Genomic DNA, 18,427 nt, shown 5'->3' with positions numbered 1-18,427 from the left:
GTCACATAATTCTTCTGTTATGATTCCCTTCAGTGCAGCTCGACCACTGTAAAGTAAAAAGAGCGTAACTCAGCGGCCCTCCAATAGTGAACATCTTCTAATAATCTTCCCTTCCTTTGAAAGTCAGGAAAGTCAGGAAAGCTTGATTTGAAATGTCCCATCCGCTTATTCAAAGCAAGAACGTTTTCTTTGGAAAAGAAGTAGTCCCTCCATTTTTGAAGAATATTATTCATAACGCACAGGCAACCCCTGTGAATGTAGTCCAAGGGGAACGTGTACACCATATTGAGTTGTAGTTGAGTAAATGGGCTGTCATCATTCGGGAATGATTGTGAAATTGGTCTGTTTTTTACGGAAGGACTTGTCAGTACGAAGTTTCCCATTAGTGTAAGGAATGTCATTCGTCCACAAATTTTCTTCAGGTGTTGAACACATCTTTCGCATGCACCTTATCCTGTGTGACCCTAAATTACTTTGACCAAACTCTGGGCTGGGGCATCACACAAAATATAAGTCTCGATGACTATAATTTTCTTGGTATAAGTCTCTAATGTTTTCAACTCAACCAGCAAAGGGGCCAGATATGCCTTTACACAAGCCGGTTTATTGCCGCAGTGAACACTCGCCTAGTTAGAATAAACAATAATAAAATAATGCCTACCATACCCCCAGTATTTTTACGCCTTTTTCTTTTTTCCCTTCATATTTAAAGAAATAGAAGAGTGAAAAGAAAAAGAGAAAAAGGCGTAAAATTCTGGGGTTACGGTAGGCACCGTAGTATCCCTTCCGTCAAATTAAACTTAAAACATAGAGAGCCATTCGCCTGTTCAAGACACTTTCACGGATGACTGTATATTCTGGTAAGATTGGCTATAAACATTGTAAAAGTGTTAAATCGCAATTTCTATAGGCTACAAGAAAAAATGATGCGACAACAAACTGGACTTCCCCCCGTAGATGGGGAGGGGGGGAAGGAAAATTCAATTTTTGGAAAACGTTGGACAAATTAACCATGTAAGACAATATCACGTGAGAGAACGAAGAAGATTTCCGGTGGGCAAAGATAAATGGCAATTGGAGTTACTGTAATGAGTGGCCTGTAGTAGAAGATACCACTGCTGGATGTTGGCTTTGCCGTTTGCCGCTTTGCTGTTGGCTTATGAAACGCAAGGGAGAGATGAAGAAGTCGTCGAGGGCTCTCGTGCCGGAAGTGAAAAAAAAGCATTCAAAATTGGGAAAAATAGAGATGTCATAATAAAATAATAAATAAAGCCACAATATGACTCGATGAAATTATCACATGAAATTCTTTACTTCAGTGAATCGTAACATAATAGCAAAAACTTAAAAAGAAAAAATGGAAAACCAATTTAGTAAGCATTAACGTTCCGTAGGTTACGGAGTCCGTCTATTTTTCTTTCCACGTCGAAAGGGAAAAGTAAAGTAGTGATCGTATGCAAAATAAAAAACAAGAGACACGGATCAAACTTGAGCTACGACTGCACAAGTTAAGGACATCGGCAAAGAAAAGAACCAAAATCGTTGATAGGTAATAAGACTATTGCAAGAGGAGCAGGAGCGTTCATCATTCGCTTTCCTCTACGCCTCTTCCTTTCTCTTCCTGACTACAGACGAAAGCGACGAAAAAAGTTTATGCCTGATTGTCTACCCAATATTTTATTTTGAAATTTACATATTACAAAGTTTTCCGTGCAGCCCATGAACAAAGAGGAAAAAGGAATGAAAGAAAAGGACGCCGATTTCAATATAACAAGATTTCAAAAGGGTGTGACGGCCAGTTTTTTCTCCACTTGCAGAATTCCGCAATTCTGGCTCATAGCCCAAGCCAAATCCAAAATTAAGTGAGGGAAAACTGCAGAGACAAAGAAGACGTCAAGAGAAAAAATGGTGTTTTCCCGGAATCAACACAGAAGACTTCAAGCATTCCAGTATGGTTTAACTTCAATTCACGTACTGTTGCTCTATGCTCACGATGATTGATGAGTGCACAAAACATCTGGTATAACTTTCAAGGTAACTTAGATGAATGGGTAAAGCTTTCGATTCCAAATGTTGCCTGATGGATTCCAGGTACAACTCCATCGTCAAATACAAACTGCGATCACGTGTAGAACCCCAGAAATACACACTTGTCTCTTGACCACCAAGAACCGAATCGTCAAAATGTGTCACGTTGGCCAACATGCTAACTGCAGCCATTTTCAATGCCTGGAAACGGTAAAAAAGAATTCAACATTGTACTGTTCTAAACGTTAAGTTAATTACGAAAAACGTTTACATACCAAAAATGTAGCATAAGCAATGTTGGTTTTTTTAGGGAAGTAATTGCGATTGTGCCTCGATATTCACCTTTCAAATCAACAACAATACAAGTTTGAAGACGTTGACATATCAGTTACTGTGATAAAATTAACACAAAAAAGAAAAAAAAAAAACAATAGTTTTCTAATAAATGAAACTTACCAGATTAATATGAGATGGCAAAAATTTATTTATGAGCACGCGGAATGGCAATGCCGAGTTGGTCATCCATAACATTGGTTCAACAACAAATTGGTGCTGTCAATAAAGCACCCACTCGACCAACTTGGGTTGTATACGCCCCTACCCGAGTGAACACCCGGGTAACGAGTAGCGGGTAGAACGTTGCCAAAAATATGAAATGTGAAATGTAAAACACAAAGTGAATCAATTAGTTTCAAGCAGTTTGAGGTTTGAAGCTACAACGCCAACCAATGCAGCCTTTTCGGCAGTTGAATGTGTTCTTCGATCGGTTACAACTAGACCCATCTTGCTGAATATACGTTCACATGGTACGGAATTCGTGATGATGCAAAGGTATCTGCGCACGAGGACTACCAAACGTGGATATCTATCCCGTCTCTTCTTCCACCAATCTAATGGATCAAGTTGATGGCCAAGTGTTGGTTCTGCGAAAAAGTTGTCAACATAATTCCGCGAAGCAGTTTGTGCGTGAGATGTGACTTTTGAAATGCAGACAGCCCAATCAAAGTCGTCAAAAAGCGAACCCTTAACTTCATAAGCGACCGTCTCTTCTTCTTCTGGATGAACGGTTGCCACAGCCTCGTAAAGGGCGTGCTTCGCCTCGTTGATGGTGATTGCATTTGGAAAAGTATGAGTTTTAAAACGCGGATCTAATATTTTGCACATTCGTAAAACACGGCTGAATTGGTAATGGTCAAACTTTCTGGAGATCATTGACGCACGCATCGCAGCAGCAACTGCTGCCGAAACCGGGTAAGCTGATGATGTCAAGTTTCCAAAAGCCGTAGCTTTCATCAGCTGGTTTGCGTAGTAAATTACCTATGACGAGAAAAAAAAGAAACAAAATAGTCAACATTCGAAACATGCGATGACAACTATTTAAATCAAGCTCACCGAAGAGGCAGTCACGTTCTTCTCCGACGACATCAGTGTAGTTATTTAAGCAAAAGGTTTCAGCAAATCTCTAAGCTTCTTGAGTTCCTGTAGATCCATTGCAGACAAGGTTGGGTGGAGAAAGGCTTCTTCACTACAAACAAGCTGGATTGCTGAAAATTGCTCAATGTAACGGACAATCATATCGTAAGTTGAAGGCCAGCGAGTCTCACAATCGCGTATGAGGCGATTTAGAGGAAGATTCAATTACCACTGCACATCATGTAGTCTCGACATGGCTTTGCTGCTCCGCTTAAAATATGAAACAGTTGTACGAATGTTGGATAACAGAGCGGTGCATTGTGAAATCTTCAAACCGTCTTTAACGACTAAATTTACAGTATGTGGAAAACAGCCAAACCATTCAAAGTTGAGCAATTAAGCAGATAACTTCATCACACTGGCAAAGTCACTTGTAGGGCATCGTACTTTTTCAATCAATCCCTCGTGTTGGGAAAGCAGATTCTGAATTAATTGCGCATGGCTTGCGGCTGTTTATCCAGTAGTTGTTTAATGCCTATGGTCACTGACTGGAATTTGAAATCTTCGTCGATGAAATGGCCCGTGAGTGCTTCAAAATTTTCAGTCGCCTTAGAAGTCCAGGCATCAGTCGTGAGAGATATGTCGTCAACTTTCTTCAGAAGATCAATCAGTCTTTCTTCAACTTCTTTGGCCAGCGCCGGAACTAGGCATTCACTGACTGCAGTTCTGGAAGGAGGTGTCCATGACGCATCCAACGCACGGGCGAAGTTGCGAAAAGCCACGCTGTCACTCATCCAGAAAGGTTGGTAATCGGCACACACCAAAATGGCAAACAGGCGATCTAAGCGGAGATTCTCTTTCGTGGCAACACGTTGTTGTCTTTTTTGGCCCGACGATTCTAAAAATAAAATTATTTAAAAAAGTTAAACGCAAAAACAAAGGAATGAAATACTTTTTCCGGATGCACAGTCAAGGTCCTTTTTGTGGACATTTCGAAGATGACGAATCATATTAGTCGTGGACCCAGGGCGAACAGACTGTCTCGCTAGATTCATTGATCGTACGACTAAATTGGGATTGGGAAGCTGCACTCCACCACCTTTTTTCTCTAACTGGTCAACTAATATTGGCTCCAAAATTTGCATGGCAGATTCGTAAACGGCGTTCAACGCTTTTTCTTTAGCTGAAGCCGTGACAGCTGCCTTAACAGCAATTCCCTTCCTTTCCGTACAAGTATGACACACAAAAAGCGTGTAACTGTTGTTATTATAAGATACCATTCCTTTGCATGGGTTAATCTTTGGACGTATCGTGCATCGCCAAATAACTGTTCCATCGCGTCTTGGATTTCCTTTTTTTGTATAAGAAAACCCGATACCATCAACCAGCAAGTCTTTTCCCCTATAATCAATATTTTGAATTAAACATTATTTTATTTCAATTATAGCAACTGCATTACTTTGTTGACCCATTTTTTATTATTTCCCAATTTGGAATATCTGGGAATGGAGTCGGGCTAGGTAGCAACAAATAAGGTTCCACAAGTGGATTTGGAATTAGAAACGGGCTTGTTTTGTCCATATCCATCGTGTGACCCCAAAAAACTCTGGCGTTATGACTATGTTGATGTTGACAGTTGGTTGGATCTCTTGAAAAACCGTTGAAATTGTATTGTAAGCCAATGGCACCACACCAGAATCGTTTCCAGAACTAGATAACGCATAACGCAAATCCAATCTGAATCGCTTTGATCGAGTATCAAGCTTTTCAACAGCATCAACACGGTCACGGCAACGACCACGGCCACGACCGACAACAGTAGGGATCTCTTTATCAACTTCGACTAAAGCATCAACACGACCTGGAAACAATTTAAAAAAATCACATAATTTAATTGTGGTTATTGCAAGACGAAATATTTCCTACCTCCAACACGACCACGACCACGTCCAACAGCAGTAGGGATCTCTGTATCAGCTTCGACTAAAGCATCAACACGACCTGGAAACCATTTAAAAAAATCACATCATTTCAAAATCAGATAGTTTGGCCGAAATGGTAAAAATTGTGGCCGAAATGGTCAATAATTTTTTTGGAGGGGCCGAAATGACCATTTTAAAAAAAGTCATTTAGGCCGGCCGAAATGGTAGGCCGAAATGGTTAGCCGAAATGGTTAGGCCGAAATGACTCTCACCATTATCAGAAATCCAATACTAAATATTCGAATACACATACACTCATTTAATAGAAGAGAAACACGGGACAGCAATTCTGAAATTTGAAAATTTGAAAAACGAATATTGCGCAGTAATGTGTTGTGATTTTTGTTAGAAAGAAATAATGGACGACCAGACACCAGACAACCAATAAATTTCCCAAATCTCAAAAAAATGTCTCGGTTTTCAATTTCAAAAAGTACCCTATTATTATTTCTAACAATAAGGTATGCCCTTGCATTTGTAATTCGAACATCTTACAATAAAAAACATTACTGCGTGAGAATAGATTACATAATCGAGAAATAGATTTGCTACGCAAAAATTCTTACGAAAATGAGCTTAAAATGATCTTACCTGCAAGGCCGAGCTCATCACATGAGTAGGAAGTTTACCAAATTCAAGCGTAAAAGCAGTAAAGTTGCAAGTACCAAGCGGTCCAAGCAGATAACAATTATAGCTACACTGGGACTCATGGCTTCTCTCTAGCAGATGACCAAATTTAGGCGCTTGATTTTCTTCGTAAAACTATCGCCAAAATGGATTTGGATGATTCGGCAACCTGTATATACCTATCGGTATGTCATTAACACTTGCAAAGTAGAATGGACCAACAAACTTTGGACCCCGGCCATTTAGAAACTATCAATATTGGGGCTTCCGTACCACCTCTATTAGATAATATGGCGAGATGGTGTATAAAAGGTAGTGGTAGACTGACTGTGCCATCACGCCCACAGTTTTTTTCCGTCAACATCAATGCTGCTGCAGTGGGGAGTTTATTGATTTTCACTTTGATCATTCTCAGATAATGTTCACAAACATTAGTAATTCAATCTTACAAAGATAACGATTCGAGATAAAACGTCGCACGATTAAAGTTTTGGTCAGGGGAAAAAGAAATATGACGAGGAAAAACTTTTGGCAAAACAAAAAGGACTCAAAATAATTTATTTACACAACACGCAAAGGATTTGTAAGCGGGTTTTTGTTTCCTCCTCAGTAATCATTGCAGCATGGATATTCATTACGACACCTTATTTTTATTTCAAAAATGGGCTACATGACCTTGTTTTTTTGTGTGTGAGATTGGAATTTACATTTTGTTTTGTTTTTGTGGCGGGGAAACGAAACAACATTACATCTACAAGACATTGTCAAGCACAAAAATGATACCAAATAAGTTAACAAAATTTAAAATTGCGCAACACAGCGTTTTGTGTGTGCAGTTTTTTTCCCTTCCTTTTTTTCTTTTTTTTTTGTTCATGATAAGTGTTGGTGAATAGAACGACAAGTAACTAGTAAGTGAATTCTTATTTTTTCTCTTGACGTCTTGAGTTTTTGGAAAACAGTCAGACTTAAAGGGTGTTGCTAAATATTAGATAATCGTTGTGTAATGTAACTGTGTTCTGATATTTACCAATTTGATTTATAGGTTAATCCCCAGCAGTAATGGCTTCCAGAAAACCACGCCAAGATCCCCCTAGTCTGGACACTGAGAGGAAAGCGAAAATGCATCAAACGCTAGCATCCACTGAAGCTTTAAAAACATTAAATGAATCTTCGGCATTCACAACACATTCTGCGATGGCTTCACTTGAAGCTTCGGCATTCACAGTTTAAGATGCGGCAATCGTTTTGATTGAGGGTGAAGATTCCTTGAGAGCAGTAATGGCCTTGGACGACCAAGAAGCTGACTTGGGTACGAAATTGTCCGAAAATCCTATTCCTATCCGTCCGGGTACTCAAGAAAAATGCCGTCTGAAGAAGTAAGAAAGAACAACAGGTTGAAATGCAAGGAGAAGAAGTAGTCGATCCGAGCAAGCCCTGTTTGGTGGTAACAGTTACACAAAACGTGCCTCAAATAGTGGTTGTCCGCCAGCCATCAGAATCAGATGTTGAAATGTCAGCTACAGCTACACTGGTTCAACCAATCCAAGAAGGAGGGCAGGCGGATCAACTGATGGATTCGCAGTTCGTGCCACCATTAGCTTCTTTCGTCCTGCCACTTGCTGACCTGGAGTCAGATCGAGAAACCGTAGATGCATCTATGATTTCTGAAGAAGCTCCTCAGTAACCTCCTCATCAGGCACGTGATCTGTTAATTTTTGGAAAATTTAAAGTTGCAGTACTGCAATTTGCAAGTATTATGCTTTACTTGTAAGAAAGATTTTCTAAGGGGAGAAATTTTCAAATCGTTGTTTGTTGCTCCTGCAAGGAGCTTGTTCATAGAGTGTGCCTGCCTGAAAAGTTATCTCCTCGGGAGTACGTTTGGCTAAAAAAGAACAACGAAGTTTTAGATTTTGAGTGTGTTTTGTGTTATGCAAAAAAACATGGAGTTAAGTCACCTGTGAGCCGAAAACGTAAAGCTCCTGCCAAGAAACCAGAGCCAAGACCCAAGAAGGCAACAACTAAACCACAGCAACTGTTGGTAAATGCACCCATGATTGGTGTACGCATTGTGGCATCAACACCACTCGATGAAGTTATTCGTCCAACACCCCAAATGGCTGTGTCTCCAATAGAAGTCTTAGTAACTTCTCTAGCTCAAGTCACAATAACTCACCAAGTCACGATAAGTCCAGCTGATGAAATACATCTTGCAGATTGGAGCTCAAGATTTTTCCCTTCCTGTTCCTGCACGTGAAGAAACAGTGGAGCTCCGTCAGGGAACAGCTGGCCAACCCTCCATACTTGCAACAGCCGACGAATCAGACGACAGCGACAACGAAGATGACACTGAAGTCTATAAGTGGCAGATTTTACCTGATGCTCTTAGGAAGTAAGTAGCTATCTTCCATGCATCAGCTAACCAAACCTAAACCTATTTTGCATAGGCAAGCACCGACGCTATTTGATGGACTTGGCCGACCTTTCAGGAAAAAAGCCACCTACAAAAATGTATCCGTCTCTTGGCGTTGTACGTGCCGGTCTGGAAAAGACTGGTGCCGTGCAACGGTTTTGCAAAAGGGTGGGGCGTTCTTATTCGGGAAAATGCCCATACATGTAAAGCCAAGGTATACAAGTCCCTGGATGCGGAAATTAAAGCAGAGTAAAGAAAGAAGTAAAAACCAATGTGTACGCTTCCACCGCGCAAGTGGTGGAGCCTATTTTTTCATGAAATTTTGAAATAAACCCGTTTCGTCAGCTGCCAATTATAGAAAACGTTAACCGTGTAGCACGGAGGGCAAAGGCGAACTCTTTCCCTAAAACTCCATTAAATATGAATTTTAACTGGGGTAATATCTTATTAAAATCACATTAAAATTAAAATATAAATCGTTCCCTTTCAATGATTTTAGACGATTACCTCCCACACGTCCCCGAAGACTTCTTCAGAGCTGATATTGCGGTTGCCAGAATGTGATGAACATGATAATCCCCATAAGAAAAATAAGATGGATCTGCCTGATGTAGAAAACGAAAACTTGAATCATTTGGTCAAAAAAGGAGTGGATGCCATATCCTATGAGAACTCATCGTTGAAAGAACTAAAAATCTTTTATACACAGCAGCGGATTGAAGAATTGGAGCTCGATGGAGTCATGCATGTGTTTCGTGGCGATCCTGATTTCAGAAAACACGCCTGGAACTGTTGGGAGCGGGCAACAGTTTTGAGGGAAAAAAACGCTTTACAGAATATCAGTTAAATATACTATGATGTGTTTAATCACATCTTCCAAATTGGAAACTAACCAGCGTCATTTGAACATTCAGTTGGAAAGTGCGCTATAGAAATTGAATAACCATAACCATAACCACAGAGGAACAATTTTCCCCCATCTGAATGGGAGAGACTCGCTTTCAAGCACAGTCGTGAATTCCAAACGTTTGAAGAATTGTTCCATTTATTTCCAAAGGAGCAATTGCAGTGGAGCACGCAAGCCTTTTTAATGTTTCAACGTATATCACGGAAGAATTACTGCTTCCCCAATAGCCTTGCCGTATATCATTTGTTCCAATTCGCTCTTCAAGACTGGGAAATACGCGAATTGACTCGTCCTGAAGCTTTTGTTATAGCCCTCTTCCTTTTTGAGATCTTTGGGACTGCAGAGTTTCTATATGAACTAGTTCGCGACCCAACGGAGTCCCAAGACATCGTTCACTCAACGTTCACCAAATTCTCCAGAATCTTTACCTGCTCACAACTCATTCAATTGGATATATCCGATCCCGACACATTATTGACTTTTGACAACTTAATGACTTCCCTGGACTTCAGTTGCGCGTACCAAGTAAAAGTTCGCGATCACGCACCAAACGAACAAATGACAGAAATCCCGAGAAATCCATTCAGACCTTAAGATAAAATCAAAAGCCGTCAAGTTGAAGGAGATTTCAAAACTGATTTTGGTTATTCTCCAATCGCTTGTGTCAATTCCGAATTCGGAGAATCAGAGTAGCCAATTGAGGAGTCAGCTACAAACTTATATCAAAAACTATGAGAACCAGTGGACAAATCAAAAACCAAACCTACTGATGAAAGCGTGTGAAGCCTACGTGGGAAACCTCAATGATTTTAAGTTGATCAAGTGGTTGCTGGAAGCGGGTTCCAATACGAACGCTGTAGATCACCACCGGCGGGTAAATTCCGGGTCTGCTGTTTGTGATGACTCCACACGGCACCCATCCCTCCAAACTTTGCCATTTGATTTCTTTAAAGTTTATTAAAAATTTAAATTTCCCATCCGAGAGGCTCGCGCCAACTCAGTTCTCATTCCCCTCATGCATGATACGAATTTTAAGCCACTTTTTCGTACATCCCTTCTACCAATTTTTTCTAACTGTCTACACCACCTAATCTTAGCTATTTTTCTGCAAAAAATCACAAATGTAAAAAGAAAAATGACGAAGGAATAAATTTGCATGGCTGCCCTGGTTGTTGACAGCTGCCTCATAAATCGATTGGAAACTCGATTAACAATAGTAAAGGCAAACGGCTCAGATCCATCCCCGGACCTAACAGGCGACCGCTAAGTAAGTCCAAGGGTTGACCTGAGACTTGTTGACTATGTTGTGTTAAAAGCATGACCTACTTTACTAACGGCCACAAGGCATAGATCTCCCCTGTAGTTAAAAGAAAGTCGATTCTCTCAACCATCCTCAGTAGCCGGAGGGCTTTCCTGCACCCGTGGCCATCTTTGCAAGTTGCATGGAACTGTGGAAATCGAAAAAAAAAAAATTCCTTAAAAAAGAAGGATGGAGGTAAGCGATTGGTAGCCTAGTGGGTATAGCGGTGGATTCACATAAGGGATTTCCACAGTTCCATGCAACTTGCAAAGATGGCCACGGGTGCAGGAAAGCCCTCCGGCTACTGAGGGTGGTTGGGAAAATCGACTTTCTTTTAACTACAGGGGAGATCTATGCCTTGTGGCGGTTAGTAAAGTAGGCCATGGTTAAAAGCGGACGAAATTGGTACACTATACCAATTTCGTAGGTAGGTAATGTATAGCATTTCCTACGGTCTAAAATGAAGGCCGATAACTTTTGTTTGGCGGTAGGTGTGATTTGTCTATAGACCTTCTTTATTGGTAGGCTAGTCACGTGTTCTGAAGGGTTTCTAATCACGTTTTTATTTTGCTGGTATGGGTTTGTTTTTTTTTGTACTAGATTGCCCACTAGATGGCTATAGTTTTGGCGATTGTCACTAGATGGCTAATCAAGCGAAAATACAAAAAATAATTTTAATTGTTGAAGGATACGTATAAGTGCAAAAAGCGCCACTTCGATTTCGGAATAATGATTAGTCTGCATAGAGATCTGTGGATTTCGATTGCGCCATTAGTAAGCCATTTCCAATTTTTTGTCATTTGGCATTAAGAAACAACAAGTTATTGTTTTTTATGAATGAATCTAGTTTTTTATGAAAAAAAAAATAGCAAACAACCCTTCGGGTACCTTGCTAACGCAGGTAGCTGACGATCAAAAAGGTCGGATTGGACACACAACAGTCCCGCAAACCCCCGCTACGGTGCGTACTAGTCGACAAGTAGTTCGATTTTTTGCTATGCGGATACCTTCAACTTTAAAAAGCTCTAAACTCACCAATATAGAATAAAAGCGCAACAACGAATGAAACTGAAGAATTTTGACACAGATCATATAGTATAAAATATCTTCATAAAACAAAAAGCAATGTACTAAATACTGATAGTCACTGATAGCAGTACGCGTATGAAAAAGGCCATATGATACCACAACCCCGAATTTCTCAGAAATCACGAGGAATATTATTTGACCTTCTGCATGTAGCCTTTTAATACAGCTGGTCAATTTTTTCGTTATCAATGGTTTAAATTATGTAACAAGGTTTTCAAGAAGTTGCCATTCCTTAAAAGCCGATGAAGAAATTGAAATAGTCTAATACCGTCTACGTACAGAACATTCATTTGAATGGAGTGGCGGTTTCTAGTGTGATTTAGCGGTAACGGTTAAACGCTTTCAAGCCTTAAATAGCTGGACGTGATGTAGTGTAAGTGATCCAACCAGAATATAGCATAATGGTCTTATCATGATAAAGATTTAACACGAGTGGCTGAAAATTAACGAGCGGAAGAAAATACATGCCCCAATATTATAATGTAAAAACAAAAGAACATCATAGAGAACTTTTATTATTTGAAAAGTCACAATCAAGACAGCGTGACATGTTATCAGGAAACGTGCAGTAGTTTGCTGTTGTACCAAGCGATCTCGTACCCAAAAGATCCCTGAAGTTTCAGTTGTACAAAGTCGCCCTTGTACCATGGGTTGTACTTGGAATCAAAGCGAACCATGCCCATCAGCTCGAGAGATCGCAAAATTTTGGCTTTTGCGCGGTAGTTTTCGATTGGCTCATCATCCGGCAGGTGAATCTCAACACCCAGCTGCCGCACTTTAGCCAGCATACCGGATTCCATGATTTGTGGAAGGACGTCCCATTCGGCGAATTCGATGTCAATTTTCAGGTAATCAATGATTTTAGCGCCGTGTTTCGCCGTCAGATTTTTGTAGATGCTCGAAAGCGAGAAGACTTTCCAATGGTTATCAGTTATTTCATCCCGATTACCAAGTCCCCAGCTGTAGAAATGAATCTTCGCACTGTGGTCGTGATCTTCTGCTCCCATTGAAGGATCAAACGAGTAAACTTCGCAGCCGTAGCGTTCCATGTTTTCGTCGAATGACCATTCATTGTTTATACCAAATGAGTAAATCAGACATTCATAACCACGCGGGGTGATAATCGGATCGATGCAAATGGTTTTTTGTCCGTCCAATCCCGATGGATTATTCATCATGGTCCCACCAAAGTCATGAGCCAATTGACAGGATGAGCGGTTTTTCCACACGAAGTAGTTCATGATCTGCGTATCCGTCGCTGTGTCTAGATTTTCCCAATTTGGAAAATTGAATTGGCTCTCTACCGGAGCAGGACTCTTGGAATTGATGAATGTCGTCAGCAGACCATTTTTCACGTAAGCGACCATTTTTGCGTTTTGTATAGTGTTACTGAACATTAAAGATATTAATATAGTAATGACGAGGATCAATGAAACAACCCAAATCCTTTTGATACGAATCATACTATGTTTCATAATGAATTATTACTATAACACAATTTAAATGTCTATACTTATTTGGAAAACTCAGTTGTAGTTACAATATAACAACGAGAACAAACTGACTTAACCCTTCTTCTTCAAGGAACAGCGACCAACTAACGAAAATGACGCGTTGGCGACTGTTCCGTCTGGTACGGTACAGCTGACATTAAAAAAAAACATGCGTGTTTTATTACAATTTATTTGACAATTTATATGAAAATTATCTAATAAAACCTAGAGTAGTGGAATAAGGTTTTTTACTTGTGTCACAGTTGGCGTGAGTAATCAAAACAGATGTTAGGCTAGGCTATAGATACGGATAATAAGAATCTAAAAAAGTTAAATAAATTCATTTTATTTTATCAAATTCAAAAATGAAATAAAAAATATATATATTCACTCAATTCGTAAGCTATTTCTCGGTGCATTTACTTTTTTTTTTTTTTTTGTTTTAATAATTAATCTATTAATCCAATAAGGACCAATTCAAAGAGCATGAAATTTTCAAATATTGTTGTATTAATAAGCTAATCAAGAAATATACTTTCAAGGTCAAACCAGCACATTTACAGGAAATGTTAATCACGAGGAGCGTCAGGTGAAAAAAAGGCCACAAAATACACATTCACATTATGAATTTTTAAAACAGACTAGTTCAACAATTTCTTCTATCAAAAAGGTGTGGATCTTAGTGAGGCCAACCAATGCAAACGAGGCACTGAATTTTTAAGTATACATTATTATTTCCCTTTTGATATCAGACCTATAGTTAAGTATTGCTCACGCGATATTTCATCATCTTAAATAGAATATTTAACTCTTTGATAAACGAATATAGTACTGGTATACATTGTTCTGCTGAATGGACTCTTGTCGTTTGTAAAGATTTAAATGAGATATCTCAGTAGGATCAGCAGAGCCGTGAGGAGGATTGGATTCAAATTGAGGACTTTGGTGAATGAGGCACTATTGGTTAGGTAAGATCGAACGCGTGACCAGGAGCCATTGTGCGGTTGCGGCTCAAATCCCAGAATGTGAGCATAGATTTGATAAATATCCACCAAATGAATTGGTTCGCCTTTGAAATGCTTCTTGAATGATGGTCCCTTTGCCATGAAGATGGTCCTCATGTCCGGATGTTTGTCGTCGTAGCCGTGAAGGCCACCCCAAATCATGGGCCTTGGAGTGGAAGGATCACGCGGGATTTGTTTCGAACTGTCAGCTCCACTTATAATAAAGCCTGGTGGAGTTCAAGAAATTGATTATGACGAAATTTTTAAAATGGGTTTAGATGTTTACCAGGCTTGGCGCAAACAAGAATTTCTTGAACGTAGCGCCCATTTTTGTAGTGATACTCTTCTGGTATGTCATCCCGACGGTAAACGTCTATACCGCGCATATGTTTCAGTTGCTTGTATACCTGAAAATCAATGGTTTTAATTTTACCAAATATATTTGAAGCATTGGAAAAAAAAAAATTGTTTAAAGCCAAACCACCTCGTTAAAAAGAAAGAAAAACGGCGTCGTATTAGCAAAGATTTTTTTTTTTTACCTTATCTGCTTTTCCCGGAAGAGGGGCGACGGCCGCCACAGCGGCGCGGTCGATGACGTACGAAACATCGTCCATGTTCAAATAGTCATCAATTTCGACGTATTCCGCTTTTGACTGAGGAGTCCCTGATGTCATACCGTGATCAGAAACGATCATCACATTTACCTAATCATTATAAAAATGTTTAGTTTTATCGTCTAATTCGCAAACTAAAAAATATTATATATATACGGTTTCGTCGAGATTTGTTTCTTCTAGTTTTTTGAGAAATTTATGCAGTTCTGCATCAACTTCTTGAACGGCTAGCATTAGCTCTGGAGATGTAGGGCCTGAATAAAAATAGCAAAATCAAATTTTATTTGTTTTTCAATCAGTAAAATGCCTAAGATGGAAATATAACGAACCGAACTGGTGTCCTTTGTTATCAATGTGCTCGTTGTAAACCTGTTGAAATCATTCAGCTAATCAAATCAATAAAAATTCGCTTGAATTAAAGATTATACCATAACAAGATCGTAATCTTCGGATTGGAGCATCTTGATTGTTTTTTCTAGGTTAGTGCCGAGGATACCGGCGCCCTTAGTGAGTTGAAAACCCTGGGCCTGATGTGGTAAAATGCCTTGAACAGGAATGTCGCTTCTAAGAAAGATAGAAAGAAAGAAAAAAAAAGAGTAAAGGGATGTTATTGTATATAGCGAACACGGTTACCGAGCCCATAGGAAAGTGCCCACTTTACGACCCCTGCGCGTGGCTGTCGTCCATATGGGTTCCGCATCCTGCCACCATCGTTGATTTGATGTAAGAGTCCGGTTGAACAGCTCGAACGTTTCCTTTCGATAAGAATCGTGGAAGTAATTTCCAATAATGTTGTGATTTTCTGCGTACAATCCTGCATCGTTTTTATTTGTAGATTTGATTAATCTCTCATACTATAACACAATTAAAATGTTGAAACTGAACTCTGAACTGAGCAAGTATTTTGATAATTTCATACGAGTCAACGCAGCGATTAAAAATTTAAAAATGATTTGCACTGCAACGCGATATGATGCGATCGAAAGAAATTTGTATAATGTTTGTTCACCTGTACTGAGAGTGGTCCAGCTAGCGTAAGAGAGCGACGGGAAAATGGGATTCACCCATTTAGCTCTAACGCCCTCTTTGTGGAGTATACGGAAACCAGGAAGGGACTCCTTTTCTTTCTGCTGTTCTACATAGTCCCACCGAAAGCTGACGGCGAAAAGGTCGAATTACATCAGATCAGATTTTAAAAAAATGAAATTCGCCGAATCTTATTTGTGAACCTTACCCGTCCAGAAGAATGACAACTAGTTTTTCTTTATGAGCAGCAGCCGGCTGTTGTTTTGGCTTGTCCGGCGCTCCCAAAGAGTTGGCGATCGAACAACAAAGAATGGCCAGGGCATACCACAGCGTTCGTTGCATCTTTCCTGTAAATAGAGAGCTCGCCATTATGCATGTGTAGACTATTTAGAGTTATTTTGAATACAATCAAAGAGACGAGAACAATAGAGCGCTGGCTCACGTGCCCTTTGGATTCGACAGGACTGAAATATCCGCCAGTAAGCATAAATCTCTCAAATGGAATCACAAAAAAATAAAACGAAGAAAACCAAAAACAAAAAGCAATCGACAAACCACTACTGAAATACTAATAGGACTGTCGAATTTCCGATTCAATCGCGCCGGCCGTCGTGGTTAGAATTGATCACACAGTCGACACGGACACTGGTTATATATATATGCATTTCTAGAGCTCGTGAAATTAGGAAAGACGAAGGGTAAAAGTCTCGAAGAAAAAGAGGTTTTATCAAGGTGAAAAGGAGCTGGCCGTTCATATCCTTCAAGCTATAAATAGTGCCGAATACGTTGAGCAGCGCATCGCCGGGCCAAGTAGGAAAATAACTGGCCAAAGCTCTTGGTGGTTTGGCTTGTTTAGCTATGTTTGACTAAGCGCGGCGCGAAGAAGAGCTCTAGTCATCCTCGTACATTCCGTCCAAACCGAGTGGCTCAAATTAAAAGCGGCTAATATTGACACTTGACACGGAAAACCTCATCCGCTTGCAGCCATCAGCTCAAATGTGACATCAAGTATAAAATTAGCGGATGACGGCTAAAGAAAATGTATGTCAAGTGAATTACCACCAAAACTCATTTCGTTTTTTACGGATTTTAAAAGTAAACAGAGTTGTAAGCACGGCCGAGTGTTTGCCTTTCTTACCGAGCACCAGCGCAATTCTGAAAATACACAAGTATTTTCAACCTCAACGCTGATAACGAATGACTCAACTCACTCAAAAAGCCTTTTTTCCATTTTGGAATAAAATTGTTACACCGGCATTATTACCTCAGTCGTTGGCGAGTAAACTCGCAATTACTAACAACGCCGTCCTTTTAGTTGCTCACAGATTTTTTTCAATTGAACACGTAATTGAATTTTAAACGATTCCAACTGTTTCAGCACAACAGGAAGACAAGACTGAGGGACGGATGCGTCCAGACCGCGTGGCGCTTCGTTCGAAACTGGATAGGAATGTGTTATCGCAGCGTCGGACGTAAAGAAGTGGCCGCGGGAGCGCGCAGGATAACGACGGTGTGTGTGCACACCATTACCGGTTGAAACTGACGTCCGGTAGTCCAAGACGCAACAAGCGTTGGTACATCTTGAAATACAACAGCAGACAACTCCGAAAAGGAGAAAAAGAAAAAAAAAATCCTCTTCAAGGTCGTAAAACTTTGACAAAATTACATTAAAGGAAATTCATGGAAGATTTTGTTTCCTGATTTCGGCTGGAATAAGTGCAAACACCCGGATTATCGCATTAGTCATCTAATAACAATCTCACAAGTCGGGACCTCTTGGGCAATTAAAGTTTAGGCCAACGTGTTCGATTTAAAGATTTGTTATGTGTATTGAATTCTTAAGAGTTGAAGATGGCGCTAACATCGAATTTATCTTAAAATGCCGAAAAGTTTGTGTATGACCAGCGAACGCCTTCCGACTACCACGACTCGCCTTATCAATGCCGTTCACGATCATTTACGAAAGCGGCTGTTATTCGATCCGAATGCACGCCGTCACCGTACACACTCAAGTTGGGAAGAAAGCGCTGATTTCGAAATCAGATATAAACACTTTATACAGTATACATACCGTCTTCGTTATAGATTTTCTTGTAAATATTTAACAACTTTTACAGTTGACGAGAACGAAGGAAGAAAATATAAAACAAACTCGTACTTCTCTGGGAGATGAGCAATAGTTGGGAAGATCTCACTATTTTTCTAACTATCACAATGTCACCGATCAAATAAAGACTTTCCTAGAGCGCTGTGATTGACTGAAATGAGTAAATCAACTTTGACATTCAGTTTATGTAGACAGTCTTTAGTGGGTTTATCTTTATCTACTGAGTTGGGCAATGCGATTGCATATTTTATGACACAGCTACTATCATGTCTACTGTTTTGAAATTACAAAATGTTTCAACAAAAGAAAAAAAATTCCGTCGAATTATGTTTCAATCTAAGGCAAAAGGGGAGATTGTTTTGTTCTGCGGTTATCGCTGTGCACACATGTTGTTGTTTTTTCTCCTCACCTTTACGACATGTTTTTC

The 18,427-nt window shown here is 39.9% G+C and overlaps 2 protein-coding genes and 1 long non-coding RNA gene across 5 annotated transcripts; all 3 read right to left on the bottom strand.

The window, feature by feature from the left end:
- Positions 1 to 762: 762 nt before the first annotated feature.
- On the bottom strand, positions 763 to 18,273 carry LOC124327550. Its single transcript, XR_006916177.1, has 3 exons — positions 18,263 to 18,273; positions 17,820 to 17,821; positions 763 to 857 (listed from the first exon to the last, which is right to left on the bottom strand). It is a non-coding gene; the product is annotated as an uncharacterized LOC124327550 (long non-coding RNA).
- On the bottom strand, positions 12,306 to 13,334 carry LOC124327530 (probable methyltransferase-like protein 24). Its single transcript, XM_046786499.1, has one exon. The coding sequence runs from the start codon at positions 13,229 to 13,231 to the stop codon at positions 12,311 to 12,313; it is 921 nt and encodes a 306-aa protein (XP_046642455.1). The 5' UTR covers positions 13,232 to 13,334; the 3' UTR covers positions 12,306 to 12,310.
- On the bottom strand, positions 13,739 to 18,160 carry LOC124327519 (glycerophosphocholine cholinephosphodiesterase ENPP6-like). Of its 3 annotated transcripts, none has more exons than XM_046786484.1 (10): positions 18,052 to 18,160; positions 16,102 to 16,240; positions 15,877 to 16,022; positions 15,501 to 15,681; positions 15,296 to 15,431; positions 15,197 to 15,236; positions 15,024 to 15,121; positions 14,793 to 14,957; positions 14,540 to 14,660; positions 13,739 to 14,480 (listed from the first exon to the last, which is right to left on the bottom strand). In XM_046786484.1, the coding sequence occupies exons 2-10, from the start codon at positions 16,233 to 16,235 to the stop codon at positions 14,128 to 14,130; spliced, it is 1,374 nt and encodes a 457-aa protein (XP_046642440.1). In that variant the 5' UTR covers positions 16,236 to 16,240; positions 18,052 to 18,160; the 3' UTR covers positions 13,739 to 14,127. The 3 variants fall into 3 exon arrangements, with proteins under 3 accessions (XP_046642440.1, XP_046642438.1, XP_046642441.1); XM_046786482.1 differs by lacking the exon at positions 18,052 to 18,160 and adding an exon at positions 17,158 to 17,370; XM_046786485.1 differs by lacking the exon at positions 18,052 to 18,160 and adding an exon at positions 16,300 to 16,528.
- Positions 18,274 to 18,427: the final 154 nt, after the last annotated feature.

This window comes from Daphnia pulicaria, chromosome 2 (genome assembly GCF_021234035.1).
Source record: "Daphnia pulicaria isolate SC F1-1A chromosome 2, SC_F0-13Bv2, whole genome shotgun sequence".
In the NCBI taxonomy this organism is placed as follows: domain Eukaryota; kingdom Metazoa; phylum Arthropoda; class Branchiopoda; order Diplostraca; family Daphniidae; genus Daphnia; species Daphnia pulicaria.
The sequence above is the reverse complement of the archived record's forward strand: the minus strand, read 5'-3'. Positions and strand labels throughout refer to the sequence as shown.